General features: G+C 39.9%; 1 protein-coding gene across 1 annotated transcript in view; it reads right to left on the reverse strand.

The window, feature by feature from the left end:
• LOC122559802 (synembryn-A-like) overlaps window positions 1-14,333 on the reverse strand; it is a 21,630-nt gene extending 7,297 nt beyond the window's left edge. The window contains exons 1-4 of the mRNA XM_043709859.1: window positions 14,131-14,333; window positions 11,049-11,657; window positions 9,548-9,642; window positions 1,401-1,552 (exon numbers count right to left, since the gene is read on the reverse strand). Coding sequence (XP_043565794.1) covers window positions 1,401-1,552; window positions 9,548-9,642; window positions 11,049-11,657; window positions 14,131-14,223 — 949 coding nt within the window. The 5' untranslated portion in view covers window positions 14,224-14,333. The remainder of the gene's footprint in view (window positions 1-1,400; window positions 1,553-9,547; window positions 9,643-11,048; window positions 11,658-14,130) is intronic.
• Between the last annotated feature and the right edge of the window lie 4,289 nt (window positions 14,334-18,622).

Consider the following 18,622-nt stretch of genomic DNA (forward strand, 5'->3'; position numbering starts at 1 on the left):
TGTCTCAGTCAAATCCATCGAATTCAGCACCGCCTTCCTAACCTGCAATCCTCTTCCCGACCTCTCCGCCCCCCCCCCAGTCTGACCTATCACCCTCACCTTGTCCTCTTTCCACCTATCACATTTCCGGCGCCCCTCCCCCAAGTCCCTCCTCCCTATCTTTTATCTTAGCCTGCTGGACCAACTTTCCTCATTCCTGAAGGAAGGCTTAAGCCCGAAACGTCGATTCTCCTGTTCCCTAGATGCGGCCTGACCTGCTGCGCTTTTCCAGCAACACATTTCCATGTCTGTAATATTACCAACATTCTATCATCTGCAGCGCGGGATTGCAAAGCAATCTGTAACATTTAAAATGAAATACTAGTCCTCATTTTTCCAGGGATGAAACTGATCTTGGGTGCAGCACGACACAGCAAATCGGCAGCAAAATGATATAGATGTTGGTCCATTACTCTCCGAGGACATTATGAAGTCTAAGACACATGATTCTTCCCAACTGACGGTCAACATCCATAGAAAAGAAAGCTAAAAGAAATGTAAAACATGCTGCCGATTCATATTTCCTGTTGTGCTTCACTGCACAACGTAAATTTCACTTTCCCATGTCCAATATCAAGCGCAATCTTTCGGCAAAGTGGTGTTGACAGTTAGGGGATCATCGAGCCAAGAAAGTGCAATTGTCATCATCACGTCTTTTCCATAAATAAATGCCCATGTCTTAGACAGAGAGATTTTCCCCAGCCAGTGGAAACCTTGACAAAGCAGGGGCACAGCTTCAGAATAACAGACTCATCATTTAAGACGAAGGACAAATGTGTTTGCAGAGGATCAGCCATCATCATTTGAATGGTTGTGCAGCTTCTTAGGATCAGATGATTACTCCTGCTTATATTTCTTAAGTGGTGTCGTACCTTCTAGTGAAAACCTTCAATGCAAATTTGTCACAGCGTTAATTCAACTGCACTACCAGTGATAGCACTGCATTTGCATGGAGATTGTGGTTATAATTTATCACATTCATATACATAGTTCCTATTATGAATGAGGATTACAAACATTCATTATTAAAAACCCTGGTGGGAAATTTCACAGATGCAGAATTTTATATTATGTGTAGCTTTAAATAAAAAAATCAAAATTACAGATAAATGCAACTGGGTCACCATATCCTTACTGTCCCCAAATAACTGGTATCATTAATTGTTGTAGTCACTTTATCAAAATATAAGCTGCAAACAACATCATTGACCCCCAAGCTGATATTAAGACTTTACTGTGCAACAGGTCTTAGCTTAGGTGGACTGTGTGAAATCTCTCCCTCAGCACCAGTATAACACTATACTCAACATCACCTTCCTTGTCTCATCATACTTGCTGTTTTAAAAAAATAACATGCCTTACTTTGTCTATTCGATTTTCCATGAAACTCAGCAAAACCTCAACTGCATCCATCATCTTCCCGTTGTATTCGACTGTTCCACACTTGATGCTGGGGCTGAAGAGGAGATCAAGGCTTGATGCTGGAATGTTGTTCAAAAGATTGACTGTGTGGCTGAAGGAAGATTAGAATTGTGACTTTTAACTTCATAAAATTATGAAGTTCACATTTTCAGTCTTTGCATTTTTACTGGTGAGAAAACCACAAAAGACTTGCCCACAATTTATCTCTGTGCATGTACTTCTTACCTGCAATGCACTAACTTCTCATGATGGAAAACCCCTCCCCTAAACTCTGATCCACAGTCATGTCATTCTCTTACACTCACTGGATCTAGACACAAGCCTTTCTTATACCATGCAAAGAAAACATCGCTCTTGGACAGAAAGGGAAGAGGTTGGCAAGTGTAGCCATAACCTTGTTATTATAAAGAAAAAGGAAATAAAGTTGTCACTCAAAATGGATACAGCTCATTGAGATGCTGATTGTTTGTAGATACAAAGCAAAGCAATCTGCTTCTTTACACCACCAGCTGGATTTTGGTTTCTCACATCAGTGTGCAGCAAGAACTATTTACACTTGTGGGTCTTGAACACGTCATCAGTTTTGCATCTGCAACTTGCCACAGGGAAAATCCCCAACATATAAAGGACAGCTGAAAAAAATTGACTGAAATTTGGTGATCAAGAGAACAAACACAAACTTACAAGCCCATATAAACATTGGTTTTCACATCTTCAATAAAATAAACACTCCAAATTCTTGTTCCATTCTACACCTGACTTCTGCACTCTTTAAGCCGGTATTCTATTCCCCATCAAAGCACTATCCATCCACATTGTACTTTGGAGGTTCACAGGTAACACTCGTATTATCATCTTTGACAGCATCACAAAGGATTATTGCAAACCTTACCCCAGGTAAAACCAGAAGTCACAAGTGCATTATATGGCAAAACATCACAATTTTAAACATGCCAGGAATTACATGCTGATGAACTACTTGGACAGAAAATGTTACAATGCAGGCAATTTGTAGTATGATTCTCTTGAAAAACTATAAGTTTCAACACCAGGGTACAGTGTCAGACACACAGAAATGAGGAAAGGTTATTCTGATTACTAGCACTGATTCAGCTTTCACAAACAGTTGTATAATGTAATCCATGTAATCAGTAGCACTTACCCAATGCTACCTCCAGTAACTCCTGTGGAAGGAATTTGTTTGGTCTTCTAAACGTTTTATTCATTTTCTGATCTTTTAAACTAGCAGAGGTTGAGGTGTCTGATCCAGAATCTGTCTCCTTGCAGTTCCTGAGTGTGCACTCTTTTCCGCTGTGAGGTCCCCTTTCATGCAGTAGTATGCAAAGAAGTTTCTCCAACACCTTTAAACTTAATTTTATGGATCACTGTGTTTCAGCTATTCTTTTCAGTAATAGATGCCTGACTTTCTGATCTCTGTCACTCCACTGACAGTTTTATTTACAGAAAAGGGTATGAAATTCCTCAGCTTCCACCAAGTCTGCCACCATAAACAGGTCTATACAAAGTCATCAGCATTCTTCCCCCAGGAGGTAGAAATACACATTGGTATGGAGCATATATTAGCCCTTATTACACCCTACAGAGCCCATTAATCATTCTTGGATGACACTCACCCCCTCAGCTCTCAGCCCCCTCCCGACCAATACACTGAATAAAGCTCTTGACACTTCCAGTCACTTCTCCTAACCCGTCCACAATGTGTGCACACTGAGACAGATCAGTCACTTCTCATAACCCATCCACAATGTGTGCACACTGACACAGATCAGTCAGCTGGCTACGTTCAACTCAGTAACAAATCAGAGCTTTCACGCATTCCAAAAGAGGGAGCTTCTGACTTGCAGTTCTCCTCGGCCGACTGCAGACTAGTGAATTTGTCTTGTGCATGTTGTTTTAAATGAGGGCCCAATTTGTAATTTATTTATTTTTCTTTTAGTCCCAGAAGCTATTATGAAGGGGAGACTGTCTGGATGCACAGTTCTTCGCAAATATATTCAAAATCCAGTAACTAGTGAGCTGAATTAGAAGAGAAACAGGAGAGTAAAACTGATTTTGAAAAATTGCTTAACTCCCCCACTATGAAGCCCCCACCCCACCAATCATAATACAGGTCACATAGATAGATATCGAGCATGACAATTCTTGATATCATCTGTTCAAAACATTCAAATTGATCTTACTAAAAATAAAAGTCAAATACAAATACTAAGTTTTGAAAAGAACAGCTCCTTTATGATGTAAAAAAAAACAAAGTTAAAGGGCAAAAGCCTATCATGTAGAAAACCAGAGCAGTTGAAATGATTTTTAAAGTCCAAGTCCAGGAGCATTGATCAAATTTCACTAGTTTAGCTTTCCATACTCCTGATGGGCAACAAACTGAAGTCAGAACTGCATGACAATTCCCAGTTTCAAGACCGTGTTACTGAATACTGAACAAAATTAATTAGACCATTTAAAAGGAGAAATGTTCACAGTTATGAAAGAAAAAATTCACGCCGAAGCGAAATAATTAATTTGAAGTACTGTATCAAATAAAGGCACAAAACAGAGATGCTTCAGGAATTACTCCAGATATGGCAGCAATATTCACCTCTTAGACTGACATGAGCTTCCATGGAAAGATAATAGTGTGGTCAAGAATGTTGATAAATAGAGAGAAGTGGAAATCACGATACAAGAGGTAAATGTCTGCTTGATACTTGTATCAACAACTGTACAGCTAATGTCTGAACACAAAACCTGAACTCCATGATAAGAACATAATCTCCGCTCCCATATATGATGGAGAGCTTGGGTCACTTGTGTATAGTTGAGAGATGCAAAGAAAGCTATCTGTTCATTGAAGGCTAGGAAGAAAGAATACTTGATTCCTTTGATACAGAGATGTCTTCAAAGGATTCTCGGCACCAGAGAGGAGCTTTAAACCCAACTCCAAAGCCATATTGGCATTCATAGTTCTGGCTAGTACTTGATGAATAAGCTGAGCTGAATAACAGCTGACAGAACATTAGAAAGCTCATCAAGAATGCCCACGTGAACATTTCTGTATTTCCATATGGCAATAATTGGAAGGATGGGAGCAGCTGACCTTTCTCTAGATTACAGCTGCATCGGCAAAAAGGAAAGATTGGCAGAAAGGGGTACAGGGATAAGTTTGTAGGTGGAGTTCTTGAGGCTTACGTAAAGGATAACAATAGGACCAGAGGTTTTACTGCACTCACGGGAGCAAAGGATTAGAGAGAACTGAGGGGAGAGTTGGCAAGCATCCAGAAGCAAAGTAGAACAGTGTTGAATGTTTTGTTACTAGGCTTGCCCCTTATAATTTGTGAGCATGCATGAGATGTAGAACTGAGTACTAGTGGAATTTAAGGAGCAGCACGAGTGGATAACAGTCCAACCAGTTGATAAGATGCTCGTGTAAATGTCAGTTTACCTCTGCTGAAGCCAGTACATGACTCAATTCTTTTTGCTTGGTGACTAAAGTAGCTTGCATATTACACGAAGTAGCTTTTATGGAATTTGGATAAGATAAATATCATACGTTCTGGGTTTCATTCAGACCTTCAGCAACTTCAAGGGGAGCTGCATTATCACATGCAAAAACTGGAAGGCTGATCTGAAGCTGATGCTTATAGCATATTACAGTGTGAACAGACAGATCAGATACTAAAGTGTATTTTTCCACCCCTTTAGATGTGCCTGGCCTCAACTTATTTCCCTCACCTTTTAAATGTCAATTTTAAAAAAAGTAGTCCACAAATGTCTTCTGATAGGGGAAATGGCAGGCAATAGGATTTCCGATTCAGCATTCTCAGTGCATCCTGGAGTGCCAGGAGTAGTTGTAAAATAATTGAAATGAGCACAGTTTCAATTACTATATTAGACGGCAGTGATACTATTTACTGCCTATCCCTAGGGGTGATGGGCTGCCTTCCACTACTGCTATTCTCCATTTACACTGATGGAGTATCATGAGCTGCAAGTGTGTAAAACACGAGACAAAAATCAGTAAGGCCGATAGGTACCCTGAATTATGAAGGCATGAGTAAAACAATTTAATTTCTACAACAACCGTTATTTATTTTCCTGATCTCCAAGTTACCTGGTTTACTGAGTTTAATTTCATAGCCTGCCTTGATGGAATTTGACTTCACAATTGCTGGTTCAGTCTCCAAATCACTGCATTGTCAAATATGCTACACAAGATGTGCTTATTTAACTGTAAGCGGTTTTCTTTTATAACTAGCATTCTAGCCCATAACCACTGCTATTCAGTTTCAAGTGAAAGCATATCTTGTTTTACAACAATATGCATGTCATATTTTTGCAGCTTAAAAAAAACTTCACATTTCAGATGTCCTGCCAGCAGTGAATCTTTGCCTTGCATGCGTCCATTACAGACTGCCTTCACTACTGTCTTGCTCCTTCCTTTTCCCCTCACCCACTCAGCATACAATAAAAACAAGTTCACATCTATGCACTACAGCAGCGAGCCTATGGCCAAAATATACTGGAAAGCATCTCTAACTTGATGGTGGGTTGTTTTATATAAGCCCTGCACAATCCACAGCGGCATCAACACGGTGGTTCTTTATTGCTGAGGAATCTTGTGACTGTCTTGGTTTTGTTAGCAAGACAGGAATTTTGAAATTTCAGCCTTCTGCATGTAGATTCTAAAACCTTCAAATGTATAGAGAACTTTCTTTGCATCTTTCAACTACACATAAGTCACAAAACACTTCAACAGATAACCATCCAAGAAACTACAAGGTTGTCAGAAAAACCCAACTGGCTGAAAGATACCAATGTGCCTCAGCAAACAGTTTCTTGAGAAGGAGACCATGCACATGACATGGTTAGCCCTTTTTGAAAGTTCTACCACAGTTGTTGCAGAAAGTTGGCAATAAATGAGGCACTGCCAATATCATCCGTCAACTATAAACTAACTAATTTAAAGGAAATCTTAGAACATACAATAGTACAGCATAGGAATGGGACTTTTGGCCCATGATGTTGTACTGAACATGACACCAAATTAAACTAATCCCTTCTGCCTGCCCTTGATCCAGATCCCTCCATTCCTGCATATTGATGTGCTTATCCAAAAGTCCCTTAATCCCCCCTATTGTATCCGCCTCCACACCACCCCGGCAGCACACTCCAGACTCCTACCAGTCTGTGTAAAAAAAAAACTTGCTCTTCACATCTCCTTTGAACTTTTCCCCCCCCCCCCCCCCCCCTCTCCCACCCCCCTCAAGGAAAGAAGCCTAATTTTAGACATTTCAACTCTGGGAAAAAGTCTTGACTGTCAACCCAATTTATGCATTTCATAATTTTATAGGCTTCTATCAAGTCTCCCCTCAGCCTCTGCCGCTCCAGAGAAAACAACCCGAGTTTTTCTGGCCTCTCCTTACACCTCATACCCTCTAATCCAGGCAACACTCTGGTGAACCACTTCTGCACCCTCTCCAAAGCCTTCACATCCTTCCTGTAATGTGGTGACTAGAAATAAATGTAATACTTCAAGTGTGACCTAACCAAAGTCTTATAAAGCTGTAGCATGACAATCTGACTCTTGTACTCAATTCCCTGACCAATAAAGGCAAGCATACCACACACGTTCTATATCACCCTACCAGTTGTGTGGCCAATTTCACAGAGCTGTTGTTATGAAAGTTAGGTGTGTACTGTACCTTTAAGAGAGAGAGGGGAAGCTGGCAAGGACTGACTGAAAACACAGTGTGCTGAACAAAGTAAAAATGTAACATTTGGTTGAAACAAATAGCTGGTTCTACAATCGCCATGGAACAAAAACAAATTCAAATTCGGACAATCAGTTTAAATTATGCCCCAGATACCAAAACTGAAAATGCGTTGCTGGAAAAGCGCAGCAGGTCAGGCAGCATCCAAGGAACAGGAGAATCAACGTTTCGGGCATAAGCCCTTCTTCAGGAATGAGGAAAGTGTGTCCAACAGGCTAAGATTAAAAGGTAGGGAGGAGGGATTTGGGGGAGGGGCATTGGAAATGCGATAGGTGGAGGGAGGTCAAGGTGAGGGTGATAGGCCGGAGTGGGGTGCACCGGCCTATCACCCTCACCTTGACCTCCCTCCACCTATCACATTTCCAACGCCCCTCCCCCAAGTCCCTCCTCCCTACCTTTTAATCTTAGCCTGCTGGACACACTTTCCTCATTCCTGAAGAAGGGCTTATGCCCGAAACGTCGATTCTCCTGCTCCTTGGATGCTGCCTGACCTGCTGCGCTTTTCCAGCAACACATTTTCAGCTCTGATCTCCAGCATCTGCAGTCCTCACTTTCTCCTCCCAGATACCAAAATCCAATCGAATTTGAATTTCAGTGTTTGGGATGTCATCAAACTAACGAAATGATCCAATGTTTAGGGGTATAAAATCGGGCATTTTGAACAGTTAGGGAGACAACAGCAAAGAGCATCAACAAGCACAGACTGCTAGCTGAATATCTCTCTGAAAGGTACCCGTCCATAAGCAATTTGTGCAGCAGTAGACCAAAGAAAAGATGACCCAGGAAAATACAGAGGAAAATCTACAAAGGAAAATTGACATCACTGGCTGGTTTTTGAAATGTGGTTTTTGTACCCGTCCATAAGCAATTTGTGCAGCAGTAGACCAAAGATGACCCAGGAAAATACAGAGGAAAATCTACAAAGGAAAATTGACATCACTGGCTGGTTTTTGAAATGTGGTTTTTGTTTTGTAAAACTTAAATTGTTTTTTTTTAAAATCAGACCAATATTGTAGGGTTGGAGGTAAAATATAGGTTTAAGAGAAAGGAGTTGTAAATAGTTGTTGTTTAATGTTCTTTTTTGGACTTAAAGAATATAATTGTTACTTTTTACTTTATGTAGTGAGATCTGGGATCATTCTTTGCCCCTCGAAATTTAACAGATTATGGCACAAGGTGAGCTTCTCTGTGTTCCAGGTTTAAATTAGCAGAGGGGTTTACCCCATGTTGTAACACTATGGATTTGAACTTCAAGATCCCGCTGTACATCAATGCTGTTCAGCGTCCTGTCATTAACTGTATACTTTTCCTTAACATTTGATCTCTCAAAGTGCAGCATCTCCTACTTACCCAGACTAAACTCCATCTGCCATTTCTCCACCCATATCTGCAACTGATCTATACCCCACTGTTCCTTTGACAAACTTCTACCGTATACACAACTCCACCAATATTTGTGTTATATGCAAACTTACTAACTCACCCATCTGCATTTTCATCCAAGTCATTTATATATATCACAAACAGCAGAGGTACTGATTCCTGCAGAACACAACTAAGCCTCACGCAACTCCAGCCTGAAAAACAGCTTTCACCACTATCATCTGCCTTCTTTGGGCAAAACAATTCTGAATCCATGCAGCCAAGTCACCATGTATCCCAACCATCTTAAGCTTCTGGATGAGACCACCATGAGGGACCTTGTCAAAAGCCTTATTGAAATCCATGTAAACAACATCCACTGCTCTACCCTCATTGACCACCTTCATCACATTCTCGAAAAATTCAAACAAGTTAGTAAGACATGACCTGCCCTGCACAAAGCCATGCTGACTGTCCTTAATTAGGCCATGCTTATCCGAATGCGCATAAATTCTATCCCTAAGAATTTTCTCCAATAGCTTCCCAACATCTGGCATGAGATTGCTGGTCAATTGTTTCCTGGATTATGCCTATTTCCCTTCTTGAACAGAGAAACACGTTAGCTACTTGTCAGTCTTCTGGGACCTCTCCAGTGGTTAGCGAGGATACAAAGATCTTGGTTAAGGCCACACATTCGCCTCGCAAAATCTTGGGGAAAATAATTTAATTATTTTCTGATTGTCACTAAGTGCAGATAGTTGTTGTCACTGTAGATGCAAATCGTATACTAGTTTGCCAACCTTTTATGCTGACTAACACTCAGTCAAAAATTGAAATAATTCTTCTTCAAACCAGTTTCAGTCCTGGTTTCACTCTCACTCATAGCTGGTGATGAGGTTGTGAGGGATCAGAAAGGCTGTTGTTATAAACAATGCACTTACCTGTGAAATTCTTCAGTTTTGCCTTCAGACTGAGTCTTCAGCAGCAAACAGTGACACAGAATAGCAGCGAGGTGTCTGTTCTGATGGGCACGATCCTGCCCAAAAGAAATTAGTGTAACTGAGATAAAGTTTTCAACAGAAAATAAAACTCTGGCACCTAGCAAAATGTTTCTTGTTCTATAACCAGTATAAGTCAGAAAAGAGAATACAACTGAATTTTAAGTTCAATTTTACTTTCAACCTTACTCAATTTCTCACTCTAAAGCCTGCTATCTTTCTTTTTTAATTGTCCATTCTCAGGATATGTGTATCAACAGTGCAGTGTCACTAATTGTCCATTCCTAAATGTCATAGTTACGCCAGTTTGATACAGCCAGTGGCTTGTTGGGTCATTTCAGAAGAGTTAGGAGTCAATGGTATCAGCATGGAATTAGTCACACACTAAGCAAACATGATCAGTCAGCTCCTTGTGTTGTAAAATAGAAAGAATAGGGTTGGAATATCCTCCTTCTCTGTACCACCGATTCAGGGCTTAATGGAATTAATTATTTATGCTAGAAAACAGTTTTAAGTTACACTGACAATTTTAATAGGTTTTAAACGTTACTTTTTCTGATGATTATAAATTTGTTTAACAGGATAGGAATGCAAGTAAAAGAAGTGGTGAAGTAGTTTCAAATCAAAACATTCTCCTTCTGACACAAAACTAAGTGAAAAAGTCTAAGTTTTGAGGAAGATAGAGTCTGCAAAGAGAGATATAAGTGGGCTAAATGAGTGAGAATGGAAACTGACAGGTGGGAGTACCTGTTTGGTAGGAAAAGAAAAAACAGACTTTGAATACTGAAAGAATGTTAAATGTCAACTTTCAGAGGAATCGGAGAGTCCCTACACAAGGAACATGTAATGTTAACATGCACGTGCAACAAGCAGTAGCAAAAATGGTAGGTTAGTCTTCATAGTGAGGAGGATGGAGGACAAAAGTAAGGAAGTCTTACTGCAATTCTATTAGGATTTGATATATTTGCATAGTTCTGGTCTTCAAATATAGGAAACACTTAACTAAGCAGGTTACTACACTGATTGCTGGGATGAGAGGATGAGTAGAATATGCCTATATTCAGTTTTAGAGAATGAGAGGTGATCACTCATGGCCTGATGGGGTAGATGCTGAGAGGTGGTTTCTCTGGCTGGTGAGTTTAGAACCAGAGAACATGAAGAGTCAGCAATGCCCCTTCACACTTCACGTCAGCTCTGATGAAGCATCACCTATACTTAAAGCATGAGCTTGTTCTCCCTCCGTGGATGCTGCCTGACCGCTATGACCTCCAGTATTTTTTGTTTTCAGTACAAATTCCAGCATCTGCAGTAATTTGCTCCTACAGTGGGAGTATTATTTTTTTGTAGCTCAATTCAACAAACTATGTCACACGATAACATAATATTATCTCCTAAACATCCGCCCAAAACATTATGATGCATTAGATAAATAAGGGAAACTTACTTCATCAATTTGCTGCTGGCCGCAGTCATAAGTAACATTAAAGAGAGCTTTCAGAACCTCCATGGATAAATCTGCCTGCTCATTAGACAAGACAGGACCCTTGCGGTCTGTAGCCACCACATATTTATCTGACCACTTGATATCCAGTGTGTTCTCTAGGATATCAGTAAGCAACAGTAGCCCTTGTTCTTCCTTTAGCTGAGCCCTGGCATCCATTCGCAATGCAGACAACAGGAAAAGAAGGCGCAGGTCAAAGAACTTAATTTCACGAGGCACATTTTTGTCTCTGTGCACCTTTAAGCGCTCACAGGCTCCACTGACAAGCTTGAAGTCCACACTAAGTTGCTGCGCCTTTTCACTATTGAATACAATATTGCACAGGCATTTTAAAGCTTCAATTATAACACTAAAATTGGGCATTTCCTGTGCTGAGCTTTGCGTATACTCCAATCCTGCCAACCTCATTAGGGCAAGCATTGCTGGTCTGGTTGTCAAAGGAGTCAAAGCTTTCTTGTCCCTGGAGAGTATACGGATTGTTTCTAAACAGGTGGCTTGGCAAGATGGTCCCAGGTCTTTCTGTAGCACTTTCAATATTTCATCACATATTTTCTGTCAACATAAAACAACAGACAGTTAGAAATCATCTGCAGAGGTAAAACATGGCATTTCAGAACTAACTAACAAGGCCTCCATAATATTGATCAGTGAAACAATCAGAAAAATCGTTGACATTTCGATAAAGCACCTGTTGGGCTGAAAGGCCTGATTTTCACTGTAAGCACTTTATTAAAGCATTATGAAGTTACTTAACTTCTAGTATCAATTAAAAATCATTTGTTTGCATTATAACTTATGATTTGTATCAATGTTTCTAAATTTGTGATTTCTATTAAAAAATATGCATATTCTTTTCATAAATAGTTCATTTGAATACTACTCTAAGCTCATTGCCACTGCTACCTTGATTATATTTCCACCCAGTTTCCTCTTTAAAAAAAACTCCCTTCCATTTTCCAGCTCCTCTGCTGACAACGTCACTTTCCACACCAGTGCTTCCGATACATCATCTTTATTCCTCAACAGAGAACTTCTTTCCAACCCCCAGTAAAGGATAAGCAGGTGCCTTCAGTTGTCTGTTACACTGAAAATTTAAAGTGATGAAAATCTATGCTTCCCTTCCAGGAACTGACATTGCACATTTTATTGAAAATGTGAGAGAACAGACTTATTGTTGAGTCCAGTCTGTTTTTTCTCCACAGATGTTGTCAGACCTACTGAGTTTCTCCAGTGATTTCAGCTTTTGTTTTGGATTTCTAGCAGTAACAATCTGGTGTTTTATTATTGTTCACTTTATTGTCTGGTTAAAATAAAGCCTACACATTACCAGATATTGCTTATTCGCCACTTTTTCTCATTGTTTGCATACAAATGCTAATTCGGCCAAATTAACTTCAAGTAAGCTTCTACGCTGAAATCCTTACACTCTGACTTTTAAGTGATATAGGGAAGAAGTTGGAGGAATTTGGAAAGACCATATAGGTGTCATGGTTCAGGGTTCATAACTGGGATTTGAATTCCCATTGTTATCTATGTTGCTAAACTTTGAAAGCAACAGCCAAACCAAATGTCCAAGATTGCCCAGGGAATCAGAAATGGTGTGGTCAGTGATCACCTTCTCATTTGACTTATAAAGCCGTTCAAACTACACCAAAATAACAGGGTGCCTTAGAGGTCACAGTAAATCTAGAGGGAAGACAAAGGATTCTTCCCTGTCGGCCAGCTCAGGGGCCCCAAGGAGATCCACTGCACTGTTAGCTTGTCTTTTCGCTGCAGCATAACTTTGCCTAGCTAAACATCCTCTAAGCCACTGGTGTGCAACAAGGAAACAAAAGAAAGTACAAAGAGTTGAAATAAGATAAAAGGGACTTTAGAATCACATTGAATGAAGTTTGCATTTTTACAAGCCTTGCATGTTCACAGCCATTGGCAGACATTTTTTTTCTAAATCTATAAATAACACAAATGGCTAAAAGTATCTAGTCAAGTCTCCTAGCAACAAGTTTGGGGGCTTTTCTGCTGCCTATACTTCTCTTGCTAACCCACAGCAGTCAGAACCACCTGGAGTGTTTGAGCTCAGCCAGATTAACCCTCATTGTCAGTGTTTCATTGAGAATATAGGGCTCTTAATACAGAAAATATAGATATTTACACACACTTGCACACACACAGCCATTCCAAGTACCATATATACATACACTACTCAAAATATGCATTTTATTCTGGTGCCAGAAGTAGAAAGCATTTGTATATAAGTTGTCATGATTTGGAGATGCCGGTGTTGGACTGGGGTGTACAAAGTTAAAAATCACACAACACCAGGTTATAGTCCAACAGGTTTAATTGGAAGCACACTAGCTTTCGGAGCGACGCTCCTTCATCAGGTGATAGTGGAGGGCTCAATCGTAACAGAATTTATAGCAAAAATTTACATTAACAGACAATTTTTCAATGTATAATTTCAGTTACATCACACTAAATTTTTGCTATTGCTATTGCTATAGAGTCATCACAAAAGTTAAAAGTTTTAAAAAGTACCCAGATTTCCATAATTCCTCTGACTTCTGTACCCAGATCAACAGAAAGACAGACCAGAAATAATTAGACTCTTGCTACAGGTAAACAATTAGGAGCTGTTGGTAAGAAATTATGCTAGTTAAAGCTCTAACCCTCTTATAAACCCCCCTCCCCCTACACACAGAAAAAAAAGCTGCTATGCACAGAGGGAAATTTGGAGAGAAGTTCAGTGGTCCCTGTCCATTTGGTTGGCTGATATGATTCTTGATCTGATCAAAACACTGCTTCTTGATCTTTTTCTTGTTTGCATGAGGCACAGAGTGACTGGTTCACACATGCAAAGGTCTTTGGTTTATCAATTAAAAGTCACAGTTGATATCAACGGGGAAGAGGAAATCACTATCTTCAAATTTGAGACTTTTTTTATGACAGAGCAAAAATAGTTTCTTCTCCTCCAGAGGTATGATAGCTTCTGCCTAAACATTTACACTCGAATCTGTTAAGCTACCTTGGATGCTAACACACAGTTGTTTGTAGGTAAAAGGCTGATGATTGGTGAGTAGTTCACGGACCAACTACTTGTTGTAACCCAGAGTTCCATTCGTACACACCCCTTGGCTTCAGCAAGTCTGCAAAGTAGGCTTCCATTAGTGCTTGAACCAGTGGCTATATAAATAGTACTTACAATAAGTATTGGGTCAGATGCTTTAAAAAGGTGCAACAACCTTTCAACAATCCTTGGCTTTTAAGACAGTCCTTACCCCATTTCAGTCCATAAATCAAAAATTTAGAAAAATAAAAAGATACAGTCTTAACATTAATCTGTGATTAAACTTCTTGCGATTGATGTGGTTGAATTTGAAGATCCCCTACATAGGTGAAGGTCCTTCACTTAGACTTGCACCTTCTGGGTTAAAAAGTAATTCGCCTTTTCTTCCTATCAAAAAGTATAACTTCACATTTATTGGCATTGAGCTTCATTTGCCAATGACGCCCATTCTGCATGCTTATTATCACCTTCTGCAACATGTTACAGCTTTCCTCAATATTAACTAATTTAGAAATTGTGGTTGTGATTCCAAAGTCTAAATCATTAACGTAAAATTGTAAACAGCAGTGGGCCTCACACTGATCCTTACGAAATGCCACTTCAAATCTTCCACTATTCTGAATGGGAGCAGGCTTTACTCTCATCCATTGCTTGTTATTCTGAAGTGAACCATCAATCCATTCTAAAACTTGTCCCCTTATTCTACATCCTCTGACCTTATTAGTTAGTCCATAAAGAAGCATTTATCAAAACTCAAGTTCAATTACATCCAGTGAATTACCATTATCTATTCTCACTGTTGCCTCCTCAAAAATTAATAAAGTTGGTCAAGCAAAACTTTTCTCTCTTCAAATCGATGTTGACTATTCATTATAATTCTCATTTCCAAATGTTCTTCTACTCTCTTTAATTTGAAATCCACTATTTTTATACCATTGATATTAAACCAAATAGTCTATAAATCCCTGGATATATTTTACTACCTGATGAAGGAGCAGCGCTCGGAAAGCTACCAATTAAACCTGTTGGACTATAACCTGGTGTTGTGTGATTTTTAACTTTTTCTATTTCTATTCCTTAAGTGTAGGGATTATATCAGCTATTATGCCAGTCTCCTGGCACTACACTTATCTATTGACAGATTTAAATGGTAATATCTCTGCTATCTTCTCCCTAGATTTTTAAAAAATAATATGTGGATGTAATACAATCAGATGAGCAGTTTTATCCTCAGAGTCTATTCAGTTTATTTAATACATTTGTTTTTGTTGGACAAATTTCAACTGCACTTATCACATTGCATATCTCAGCATTCACCATCATGAGGATCTGCTCCATCTCTCTAGTAAATACTGATGTTAAATAATTATCGTAATTTTTCTTGCACCTATCATTACCATAAGACATAGGAGCAGATGTTAGGTCAGTTAGCCATTGAGCCTGCGCCTCCATTCAACCATGGCTGATAAATTTTTCATCCTCATTTTCCTGCCTTCTCCCCATAAGCCTTGATCTCCTTGACAATCAAGAACTTATCTATCTCAGTCTTAAATACACTTAACGACCTGGCCTCCACAGCCTTCTGTGGCAGTGACTTCCAAAGATTCACCACTCTGTGGCTGAAGAAGTTTCCCCTTAACTCCATCCTAAAGGTCTTCCCTTTTACTCTAAGGCTGTGCCTTCAGGTCCTAGTCTCTCTTACCAATGGAAACATCTTCTCAACATCCACTCTGTCCAGGCCATTCAATATTCTGTAAGCATATGGTATTATATGTGGATGAATGTAAAATATTTGACAGCACTATTGTAATCCAGGCTATTCTCTAGTGTTTGGTCAATATTCCTCCTGCAAGCCATATCAAACAAAAAGAACAAAGTAACTGACCTGGTTAATCTATGTTTCTTTTTTAAGGTACAAAAAAGTCAATCATTGGCTGTTGAGAGCTTTAGGACCTCCCAAAGATATGAATGAGCCTATATCAATACAATATTTCAATTTTAGTTTCAGCGATACTGCAAACTATAAGTTGAGTAGCTTTTCAGTACATTTAAAGATAATTGCAAATTGCTTATATTGTTAAAATACAATAGTTTAAAAATAGCTTACCAAGCTCTGAATTAAAAGGGCAATCCACCCTCATAGAACATAACAGCGCAGTACAGGCTGTTCGCCCTTTGATGTTGCACCTACCTGTGGAGCCAATCGAAAGCCCATCCAACCTACAATGCTCCATTCTCGTCCATGTGCTTAGCCAATGACCATTTAAATGCCCTTAAGGTTGGCGAGTCTACTACTGTTGCAGGCAGTGTTTTCCATCCCCCTACTACTCGCAGTAAAGAAACTACTTCTGACATCTGTCCTATATTTATCACCCCTCAATTTAGAGCTACGTCCCCTCGTGCTAGCCATTGCATCCGAAGAAAAAGGCTCAAAGTTTGGGTGAAGATTTGTAGCTCGGGTGCTCGTTGTTGTGGTTCTGTTCGCCGAGCTGGAAATTTTTGTTGCAAACGTTTCGTCCCCTGTCTAGGTGACATCTTCAGTGCTTGGGAACCTCCTGTGAAGCGCTTCTGTGGTGTTTCCTCCGGCATTTATAGTGGCCTGTCCCTGCCGCTTCTGGTTGTCAGTTTCAGCTGTCCGCTGTAGTGGCCGGTATATTGGGTCCAGGTCGGATGTGTTTGTTGATGGAGTTTGTGGATGAGTGCCATGCTTCTAGGAATTCCCTGGCTGTTCTTTGTTTGGCTTGCCCTATAATGGTAGTGTTGTCCCAGTCGAATTCATGTTGCTTGTCGCACACACGCAGACGACAAGCAACATGAATTCGACTGGGACAACACTAACATTATAGGGCAAGCCAAACAAAGAACAGCCAGGGAATTCCTAGAAGCATGGCACTCATCCACAAACTCCATCAACAAACACATCGACCTGGACCCAATATACCGGCCACTACAGCGGACAGCTGAAACTGACAACCGGAAGCGGCAGGGACAGGCCACTATAAATGCCGGAGAAAACACCACAGAAGCGCTTCACAGGAGGCTCCCAAGCACTGAGGATGTCACCTAGACAGGGGACGAAATGTTTGCAACAAAAATTTCCAGCTCGGCGAACAGAACCACAACGAAGAAAAAGGCTCTCACTGTCCAACCTATCTAACCCTCTGATTATCTTGTATGTCTCAATTCAGTTGCTTCTCAATCTTGTTCTCTTTAATGAAAACAGCCTCAAGTCTCTCAGTCTTTCCTCATAAGACCTCCCCTCCATACCAGGCAACATCCTAGTAAATCTCCTCTGAACCCTTTCCAAAGCTTCCACATCCTTCCTATAATGTGGTGACCAAAACTGTATGCAATACTCCAAATGTGGCCACACCAGAGTTTTGGATGTTTGGATGTCATTTCCTATTATTTTTCGAGTTAGATCCCATCTACCACCCCCTGAGAAAAACAGGAAATGACATCACCAATCCAAAGAAGCCCAAACATATAAATAGAAAGCAGGAATCATCAGCAATGTTTCGCCCAGAGGCCAACTGAAGATGTTACCGAGCAGGGTGACGAAACGTCTGGAAATTAACCTTCCAGCTCAGTGAGCAAAGATACATCCAGAACCTCAACCTGAGCTACAAATCTTCTCAAAACTCACCAGAGTTTTGTACAGCTGCAGCATGATCTCATGGTTCGGAAACTCAATCCCTCTACCAATAAAAGCTAACACACTCTATCAACCTGGGTGGCAACTTTCAAGGATCGATGTACCTGGACACAGAGATCCCTCTGTTCATCTACACTGCCAATAATCTTACCATTAGGCCAGTACTCTGCATTCCTGTTACTCCTTCCAAAGCGAACTCTCATATTTGTCCACATTAAATCCATTGACCAAATTTGCAGTACTTCATGAAGATGGCCTTTAAGCAACATTGCTTTTAGGATCCTGCAGCACTGATCTCATGCAATTTGTTCTAAGCCAAATGCAAGAGTAGCTTAATCTGGTAAGTCCAGTAGGTCAGGGATTCTTTGAAAATTCCAGCACTTTTATCTTCAATTTGAAGGCATGCTTCAGAACTCAATAGCACCAGGATGAGTTTTATGCAACATAAGACAATTTTCAATTTTTACAGTTAAAATTATCCAACATTTAAACCAAATGAAACAAATTATATAAACATTTAATGGCCCGAGACAACTACATTTTAGATATTTTCAAATCCTCGTATTGGTGTTTGAGAATGCCAAGCCACTACAGCTCAGTAGTGTAATTACAGTTAAGCATCTTTGTTTTTATCAAAAAAATACGTATTGTCATTTTTTTTACCTTTCTCTCCTCTTCCTCATTTTGATCAAATGTGAAAGTTCGACTGTTCTGTTAAATAAGACACACACCAATAAATGATTGCAGTATGGAGTATTTAGGAACATACATTACTGCACAAGGCTTCATAATCTA

The sequence above is a fragment of the Chiloscyllium plagiosum genome, chromosome 19, assembly GCF_004010195.1.
Source record: "Chiloscyllium plagiosum isolate BGI_BamShark_2017 chromosome 19, ASM401019v2, whole genome shotgun sequence".
NCBI classification, from domain to species: Eukaryota; Metazoa; Chordata; class Chondrichthyes; order Orectolobiformes; family Hemiscylliidae; genus Chiloscyllium; species Chiloscyllium plagiosum.